The following is a 10,410-nucleotide window of genomic DNA, read 5'->3' as shown; positions in this document are numbered from 1 at the left end:
ATAGACCTATAGGCTCTGTCAAACACCCCATCCTTAGCTCACAAGGATGGTGAGGTTGCAGAGACCAAAGAAACTAACAAGTTTGAGCGGGACTCGCACCCCAGTCTGACGTTCACCAGTCGGGGTCGTTACCTTTAAGTGCAATGAAAGCCAAAGACAGTGTCACAGAAGTACATTTCCTGGAATATTTCATAATCTGCTCACCAGATCTAGAGTACCCAATATCGCTCTATATTGGTGTGAAATTGACGTTAGATGTAAGTAAATAAAATATACATAAATACTATATATATATCATACTCATTTATTTTCTCTTGCATACCAAAAAGGTAACCACTTCTGGTAATAACACCCCAAAAGAAATAAAGATATATACAGCAGACATACACAGTTATACACTATATTAATTTCTTGACCATTTTTAATATTTGCGGCGTAACACAATTTTACCATTCAAAAAAAATAAGACAACCTATTGCTAAAAAAATACAGTAATTCTCTCTTACTGTCTTTCAAGTAAAATTATACATTTTAAATCCAAAGAATGAAAATGGAAAAGTTAATTATTTTTTCATTTCTTAACAAAAGTGACTTGAAAGTAAAAAAATTACTATACTAAACAACTTCAACATGAGGCATGACTGTGCAAAGCCATCATACATACATATGTGTGACTTGGATACTTGATTGTAAAGTGAGGTAGCAAGATGCTAAAAGATGCAAAAGAATGTGTTTGTGTGACATTGGCTTAAGAGGGAAATAACATTTATTTTAAGGGAAATGTATCGTATCTATGCAATTGCTGCTAAATGCACAAGGTAACAATGAAGTCAAAACACTCATTCTTCCTAAGTGTTATTGGGGACTTTCTGCATAACATTTCACAAGTGTTATAGGGACTTTCTGCATAACATTTCACAAGTGTTATTAGAGACTTTCTGCATAACACTTCATCTTGGGAAGAATAACCAGTGAGAAGCAGCACACATCTACATATAAATGCTGTTGAAAAATTACTAAAAAATAAAATCTGCACAAAAATTATAAAACGTGTCCACACATATTGTATACATGTACAATAATAATGAGCCATTTGATTCTCTGAATACACAAAACCATCAAACACTTGAATTTATCTATGCTAACAAACGAGACTAAATTTCATCTAAACAAAAATTCAGACTTGGACATCTGGCTGTGGATGGATGTACTGTGTATAAAGAAACTATGATTATTTAGAATATCCATACACACCAACATTGCAGATACAAAGAAGAAAATAAACCTACTCTGGCAATAATAATGTAAAGAATTAATTAGGGCCAACAATTAAATAGGCTCTACACAAAACACTTTGATTTTTTGTGATGAGGATAAGCCAAACACATTTCTTCTGAATGTCAGGTTCTATACTTCACCACAAGGGCATTACCCTCTTACTATACAAGAAAAAGTGCCTTTGTGGTCAGCAGTGCTTTTGTTTTTTTGTTGTTTTTTTAAACCAGTTGCAAACAAACTGTATATAATTGAAATTTCATTTATAGAATTGTTATGCTACACTTTAACTACAACAAAAATTTTCCCATTCTATTTGAATCATAGCATTTTCTATTCTCAAACATCACCTGCATACATTAATTGCATAACAAAATACTTTGCCACATATAATCAAAAGTACTGTACTGTAATTCCTAGGGTAAAAATATACTTGGATACTTTTCAAAGTTTAATGGTAGGAGGCCACTCCCTTTCATAAATTTTAGGTCACATATATTATCCCAGACACGAACAGTAAACCTTGGTAACAGATGAAAATATCTATGCTATGCTGCACAAGAGCCAAGTTATAATGACACGTTCTTCACAAAATATAGAAAACATTCTTCTGTATGCATTCCAAGTCATGTGCTGTATACGTGACACATAATTACGTTATGAATTAGCAGTCCACAATGACTTTTAACATGAAAAATAATTTATTTCACATTCACCTGATAGAACTACAAGTGGTAATAACGTCTAAACTTTTACCAAATTTTCAAGAGTAGAAAATAGCCCAAGATACTGGAGCACTATTATGTGTCTAAAATACAGTACCAGGTTAGGGTTCGTGATAAAAATGGTGAATCACTGCAAAATATATACTCTGGCAACACACATATTCAAGTTATATACATGTATATTTTGAAACATTTTAAAACCTACAATATACGTTGCATACCAGCATTTGAAAAATAAACACATAGCACTTGAAAGAAATGGCCATATGACAATGACCCAATTATCATTATTATAATCACAACACTTTCTTTTCAGTTAAAATCATAAGTATATCAAGAGTCTGCAAAGAGAAATGATCTTGCCACTCGTTCTTGTCAAATATGAGCTCCCTGATGAGCCGAAGAGGGGCTGGGATTTGACATTTGCTCCAAGCAGTGCATGATGGTCACTGGGAAAAGGTAAAGGCTCAGACTTTCACTCACACTTATCCTTAACTGTCAGCATTATGAGATTGGTCTGGTGGATGAGGTAGGTGGCACTTACAAATACAGAATTCGCCCTGGAACGGAGTTGAATAAAATTAGAAATATTACTTTCAAGGATATTCATGGATATAGCACTTATTTCACATTAAAAAATCTTAAAATTATAACTCCCTTACCTTTCCTATAACTAGCAGCACATATTGCATTGTATGTTTTTCTAACACAGCCTACCAAGGTCCCTCCAAGACAGGAGTTTGCTTCAAACACTGAACTTTCCTCATTGATTATTGAAACATGGATAACACATGACATCATGCTAATGCTATCTTATAAACGGCCCATGAACCTGGATTTTTAGCCATCAAACAAGGAAACAAAACAAATACTTTTATTTAGAAACCACTACAATTAAGCCAGAGTACTGTATCATCCTCTAAGGATTATTTAGAATATTTGCCAATGTGATCTTTCTACTCTCCTTCAATCCCAACTGCACTGCAATGTCTAGTTTCTTGAATTTTTATTGTCCCCTTCATTTAATTTTTTCCATAGACAGCAGTACAACCTGCTAATTTTGGCCTCTATTCCATTTTCACAAATCATTGAATACTTTGGTCACAAACTACTCAATTTGATTCTGTTTTCAGACCTTGTTGAATACTTTGGATTGACCCAAACTAGACAAAACTACTCAATTTAGATACATTTTCACCCTCATCAAATAACTTGGACATGCCCACAACATTATTACGATAGAGCATTAATAATGAAGCCCTTCATCATCATATACCAATAACTGACTCTATAACTATATCTTTGTCATTCACTCAACCAGTATACACGTAACTAAAATTTAGTAAGTTCCCAAAGTAAGACTTTGAATTAATTATTCAGTTTTGGTTATAAAAACACTGGATAAAGATACAATCCAATACATGGCTGTCTTTCGTACGCTTACATTTTAATTGTACAAGTTCAACGTCTCAAAACACTAAAACCTAACCAAGTATCATTCTCCTCGGAAAAATGAATTTTGATGACGCCTCTTACTTCAACGTGGATTAAACCCTGTAGTGGGTTAACACATATTGTAATACACTTTTCTTGGTAGATAAGGCTATATGTTGCCCTATTAGTGTTTTTTCCTTTAAAGTGATTAAACAAGACAAAGTTGTTCATACCTGCAAATGGGTTTCTCATTGAAAAACTTTAAAAAAATAATAAAAAAGGAGTGAAGCTACTCTGTACAGTCAGTAGTGTACATCATACTGGAGCAATATCTCTAATGATGGATTTTCCAATTACTGTACTTTCATAGAGAAAGTTTCAGAAAAGCAAGATAAAAAAAAATTGCCATACAAAGAAATTCAACAAAATCAAATGAATAAAAATTGTATTTCAAATCAGTTCATACTAACAGCATAAATCAGATGCAATTATCTCAGAAGCCCATCCACAAAATACTTATTTCAATAGTGTTTCAATATGTTGCTAACTTGAATAGTTAAGAAACAGAGAGCAACTGATAGTATTTCTGAGGACAAAGCATGTGAACCAAAGAAGCTGCACATGGTTGTGGTAGCCCATTGGAAATGTCTCCCCCTGGCGATCTGATGGACGGGAATTCGAGACCCACTCAAGCTCAATAGTTTTTTATAGTGTCTACAACCTCACCATCCTTGTGACTAGGGATTAGCGGGCTTGGGAGAGCCTATAGATTAACATGCTGAGTCATCAGTAGCTTGATGAAAAGGGGACTTGGATGCTGATCATATGTATTATTAAGTCTCTAGGGCATTGTAATTGTCCCTTGCCTCTGCAATTCACGAGCGACTTTAAACGAATTTTGACGTAGGAAAAATCTATTTTTGGTTAAGATAGCCATGTCGTCCTGATGGAAGTTCCTTCGGGCTGCTTCCTACTGTATAATATTTCTGTGAGTGATATTACAAGAGAATTACAGTCAGGTATCACGGGGTTCTAACCCCCGGAACGACTATCCTAAGATATCGTGTATAATCAGGGACGTATCCGTAGATAACCATAGATATCTGCACCTCAAACAGACTTAACCCAGTCTAGGAATCTAAGGAGGAGGATAGGTGAGGAGTCGTTACATATCCTCTCCTTATAATACTCATCTATGATAAACTCATTCCACACAGCAGCGCAACTACCGTGAGAAGAGGCACCCGACAAGGCATCAGGGAGGGACAACGTAACGGGTGGGCTATCAGGACGACATGGCTATCTCACCCAAAAATAGATTTTTCCTACGTCAAAATCCGTTTTTTGGGCTTGAGCCATGTCGTCCTGATGGAAGTGTACCAGAGAATTACCTATGCCTCAGTAGGTAGCCTCAATGAGAGAGGTCGCAATACTGAAATGCACTTACAGGATTACTCCGTCAAGACATAGGTATCACTCTCAACTATATATCCCAGAACAGTTCGGAGGCAGAATTGACAAGCATGATGCTTCGACAAGGAAGCAATAAGGACCAAAGGAGCGCTCTCCGCAGTTGGAAACTCACCTGATAACTCTAAAGAACCCGAAACTGAAGGAGGCATCCTAGGTGAGGCATATGGAACCAAAACCCGCCAGGAGATTAAATCCAATTATGCTCAGGAAGGATAATAATGAGAAGGCACACTAAAGATAATGCCGCTACAGTAATTATAATTATAATAGTAGGGCGTAAAAGTAAAAGGTATGTAACAATTCACAGCCTTTTACTCACAATAATCAGTGCCAAGGTTAACAAGCAACCATCATTAACCCCATATGGAAAATTTTTGTACAAAGTAAATGCATCCTGTCCATACTCATACATAAGGTAACATTAGGGGATAAATGCATGACATAAGGAACCATAGGAAAATTATGACAAGGTAAACCTGATCAAGAGACACATGATCACGTCTGTACAAAAAGGGGTAAACACCCAAACCAAATGAGATATAGCTTAACTACCATTTAGACAGTTAGGCTGTAGTACTGAAGGAACACACAAAGCGTCAGAAAGACACCTGTGAATCTGAAACATGCAAAGTAAGCTGGAAACCTAAACAAAAATCTATAGTAATCGTCCCTGGATTTATGTCTTAGACATATTTGACCCATTTCGTCCATGACGTTTCATACTGAATCATGGTGTTAGAAGACTCATAGTTTCCACAAATACCCACTTATCACGTTGAATTTTAAACTTCATTCCCAGGGCTAGGGTGAAACAAATCATGAGATGAAGATTGTTCAATCTCCATGATGAAGCATAAACAATCTTCTGCTGTCCATCCTGAGACAGAATCGGGTTGGTCACAGCACCAAGTTGGGGTTCAAATCCATGAAAGGAAACCAGTTGCTCTTTGGCCACCGAGGAGCCACCAGAGCTGCCCTCCCTTGAAAAATCTAAGCTTGTCCAAAACCTCCACGAGGAGGTTGAACAGTGGAAACAGTTAAACCGTCACCTAACAATTCCCATCCAGAGACATCGTGTCCTTGCCCACTACTGCTTGAACCACTTTCTGTGCTACCTAGCAGGGAAGTATCATGTTGAGACTCATCACAAACAGATCCACTTGAAGGCCAGGGACTTGATCTCACTGAAGGTGAGATGTTGACAAGTGCCAACCTTTCTTCTGAGCCAACGTAAAGACGGCTATCATTACGTGGTTTAATTGAGGAGACCTCAGCCCTTGTCTGTTGATGCAATAGGCTATAACCCTGTTGTCGAGGTTTAGGTGGATATGAATGTTCTCCTTCAGGTATAATTTCTTGAGGGACAAGAAGACTGCCATGGACTCCAGAATATTGATGAGGTATTGTTAAAATTTCTGAGATCAACAGCCTTGCACTTTCTTAGGTGGGTTATGACCCCCCACCAACCATCCAACGAGGCGCCCGCACAAAGTGTCACTACTGGAGGAGGAAAGTGCAACGGCACTGTCTGTGAAAGACTTTTGGCAGTGGACCACGGTCTAAGTTGCTTGTGCAGTAAAACCGGGGTCTGCTTCTGATGGTCGGGAAGAGCTTTGGAGGCTCTCCTTCCCCAAAATCTGTTTGCATCTTTGAGTCATATATTGAGGACAAGGTTCGTGAATTGTAAAGATCCTTGAACCCCTTCTTGGTGTCGCTTGGTGATCATCCCCGACTTGATCAGGGACTTGACTGACATCTCTATTTCCTTTCTCTTGGAGGGACGAATAGATCAGGAGTGAGACTTAAGGTCCCAACAAATCTCCAACCACTGGAAGTCTTGAGCTGGAGCCAGTTTTGATTTCTTAAAGTTGATCTGAAATTCAAGGGACTAGAGGAACCGTATGACTCAATCGGCTGCTTCCAAGAACTCTGTGCCAAGGGAACTCACACTAGCCAGTCGGCCAGGTACGCCTCTACTTGAAGGCCTTTCTCCCGAAGTTGTTGTACGACTGCGTCAGTAAACTTCGTGAAAATCCTCGGAGCTATGTCGAGCCAAAATGGCATAGCTCTGAATACGTAGCTCTTTCTCTCCAGGCTGCAACCAATGTAGCGAGAGAAGTGTCAACCTATCGGACGATACAAAGACGTCGGTAAGATCTATAAAGACAGTGAAAGCCTCCAAGGGAGGTAAGGTCCATGTCTGCGAAATAGTCAATATCCGGAATCTGTCGCACTGAATGAACAGGCTTAGACAGGACAAGACAAGAATAGGTTGAGGTATGCTCGAAACCTTTTTAGCACGCAAAATAGATGACCTTGAAATCTCATAGATCTCACACAGTGGATAACTCCTCTCTTCAAGAGGTCTTATACATACTGTTCCAGATAAGGTGTTTCTGGAAGAATCTCCGGAGCTGTGGTGGCCTTTGTTACCACTTGGAAATGACACTCTGTGTCCAAGGACTGAAGAACCCACAATTCTTGAACAAGGCTAGCCGTCCCCCGACCGGGAGACCTTCATTATTTGTGTTGAGGATGTGAACCTCTTCCTCCACAGCCATTTCAAAATCCACGACCCCTGGCCTTGCCTCCACTGTCAAGACTGCCTTGGAAGACGACCTTTACTCATACATGGGGTGGAAGGCAGGGGACTGTGACACCACTTGTTATGGCACAGCGTAGGCAGTCTGAGGGATAGCGGCATAGGAAAGAGCACACGACTTCCGATGATAAGTCAGTTTGCGAGACCTCTTGGGTTGTGGCCTCTCCCAGGGGTGAACTACCTCTTCAATGGGATCCCCCACTTCTGGAAAAGGCTCTAAGCTCTGCAACAGCCTTATCTGTAACTTCCTTCACTACCTTCTAAGGAAACAGGTCTTTTTTCCAGATGATAGAGGTGAGAAACATTTCAGCTCGTGGCGGATGGTAGCTGTGTCAAGTACATGCTCTCTACAGGCTCGACAGGCCTGAAAAGAAGCATAAAGCTCTTTCATAAAGGTGGCGAGATGAGTTTTCACCAACAAGGAAAAACTGAGTCATCTGCAAAATTCCCGAACATCATCTCCACGAAGCACTACAGAGACATCGACACTAACAACCATTGTCTGGCCTACGAATCAGCCTTAAGAAGGTGTTCAAGAATCCTGGGCAGCTTTTCAAGAAATTGGCAGCCAGCCGCATCCTTATCCAGTTTACTCTCAGCTAAAAACATGGTTGGAAAAAGTCCTGATACAGGTAGCGAGGTTTACAAGGCAAGCCACATTTGGTTCTGGAAATGCAAGAACAGAAGTACCATACACAGTGTTGTAAGGCATGGGGAGTGTGTCAGTTTAAACAAACCAGCAGTCAAAAATCATGTTGTGGAATTCAGAGTTTGTTGAGGATGCAGGGTTTATTTAAAAAAGTTTTTAATTGTGGAGTAATAGGCCTCCTTTGGAAAAAAAATACCAAGAGAACCTATATAAATCAGGAAGAGAAAATATTATCATTATTATTATTATTATCATTATTATTATTACAGTATTATTATTATTATTATTATTATTATTACCTAAGCTACAACCTTAGTTGGAGAAGCAGGATACTATAAGCCCAAGTGCTCCAACAGAAAAAATAGCCCAACAAGGAGAGGAAATAAGGAAACATATAGAAGTGTATCCTCAAGCAAGAAAACTCCACATCCAAGACAGTGGAAAACCATGGTACAGAGACTATGGCACCAAGACTAGAGAGTAATGATTTGACCTTGGAGTGTCCTTTTCCTAGAAGAGATGCTTACCATACCTAAATAATCTCTCCTACCCATACCAAGAGGAAAGTGGCCACTGTACTATTACAGTGTAGTAGTCTTGCCAGGGCATAAGCCAGAGAAAGATTGGATAACTCTGTTGCTGTGTAAGAATACATGTGGAGACTTTAAGGTCTAAATCCTACTTATGTCCAATTAATCTGATAACATTAAGACCAACCGTAAAGCCTGGGTAACGAGGAAATTTTTTAACGAGTAAGTGAAAGGGATATTTGGACCTTGTTTAGAAACAAAATACCTATGCACAAAACCATTGTACCTACTCACCATTCAAGCCTTGAGGACAAGTTGGTAGAGGTGTTCAGTTTTAGAACTGAAAAGTTCTTTACCTTCAGTATGACTCCTCCGATCCAGCCAATGGACCAGTAGGTGATTTCCATCTTCAAGAAGCCCTACATCCACATACTTTATGAAAATTAGTTTGAAATCACCTCTGATCCAGAATTAACTCTCAAAGACATCTGGAAGACATATTTTAATATTTTCCAGTCATTAAGCCTTAAAGATAAAGCTGAGAGGATGTGTTTCTCAGGAAGTTATACCTTAACTCTGCAACAGATGGACTACGAATGGCTTTGAGCCTGAGTCTGTGATTGAATACATTGTGTCTAAAGGCAAGTCCATGGGCTTGGACATCAGTGCTGATGATATAGTCGTTTCAGTTAGTGGAGGATCACAGCACAGCTCCTCATGAAAAACTTCCTAGACCTTCAGAAGGAGCATTAACAGATATCACTTGATGAAATGACTTCAGAAAAGAAAGAGGGAAATGGGGATTTTTTTTTCTGGGGGGGGGGGGAATTGTGCAAAATCAGGGAAAGTGGAAGAGTATTGATAGAAAATTTTACTCAGATAAAGATGTAAACAGATTCATTAAATTTTTAATAACAAGCCAATGAATAATTTTAGTTGTATTCTAAATCACAGCCACAGAAAAAATACTTTTTAGAAAGTGCTTTTATTTGACACAGAGCTCTAAGGACTCTCAAACAGCAGCAGCTGTATTAAGGCAGAGATGTACAAGAATACCAGAAGGACACCTGCCAAAAGTCATTATGGAAGGGGACTAACATTACAAACAATATAACCTATTCTTCCTTACCACCTTCCACTTATGCCATTAGTTTTTCTTACTACAGGGTAGGAGACGTTAAATTTCAATCTATTTGATTAAGTGTTCTGTCTTTATTTTTATGAATTTATGCATTCAAGTACCATAAACTGTGTCACAATGCTTTCTATGTAATAGTTTCTGCAGTTTGGAATGGACAAACCCAATCTATAATCCTTTTTATGGGATAATTTAACTTTGTGTTTGAGCAGCCTTCTGTTATAAATTAACTTTGACCTCTGAGATCCCACAGTAATAATAATAATTTCAAAGTCTATATATACCTGTACATGTATTATTGTAAGACTTGAACAAACAAAGTACTGTATCAAACTCACTGTCCTTCCTTGAAATACTCCTTCAATGTATTGCTAAATTTCTTGCTGTGTTTGACAAAGTCTCGCTTGCGGTGCTCTAAAGCCTGCTTTCCCTGAGCCCCTGGTATGAACTGCGAGACCTCCGATACAGCGTCTAAAAGCTTCTTTATGGCACTTGCAATTTCTCTGCAAAAACATAATCAGTGTACAATAAGATATATATGTCTCCACCTAAAAATTTATCATATACAGTACTGTAGAGTACTG

The 10,410-nt window shown here is 38.5% G+C and overlaps 1 protein-coding gene across 2 annotated transcripts in view; it reads right to left on the bottom strand.

Annotated features, from left to right (window-relative positions):
• Positions 1 to 1,713: 1,713 nt before the first annotated feature.
• The window catches only part of LOC137623101 (programmed cell death protein 10-like), a 58,833-nt gene continuing 50,136 nt past the window's right edge, over positions 1,714 to 10,410 (bottom strand). For both annotated transcript variants that reach the window (XM_068353766.1, XM_068353774.1), the window contains exons 4-5: positions 10,165 to 10,329; positions 1,714 to 2,560 (exon numbers count right to left, since the gene is read on the bottom strand). In XM_068353766.1, coding sequence (XP_068209867.1) covers positions 2,476 to 2,560; positions 10,165 to 10,329 — 250 coding nt within the window. In that variant the 3' untranslated portion in view covers positions 1,714 to 2,475. The remainder of the gene's footprint in view (positions 2,561 to 10,164; positions 10,330 to 10,410) is intronic.

This window comes from Palaemon carinicauda, chromosome 2 (genome assembly GCF_036898095.1).
Source record: "Palaemon carinicauda isolate YSFRI2023 chromosome 2, ASM3689809v2, whole genome shotgun sequence".
Classification (NCBI taxonomy): Eukaryota; Metazoa; Arthropoda; class Malacostraca; order Decapoda; family Palaemonidae; genus Palaemon; species Palaemon carinicauda.
This window is presented reverse-complemented; position numbering and strand designations above follow the sequence as displayed.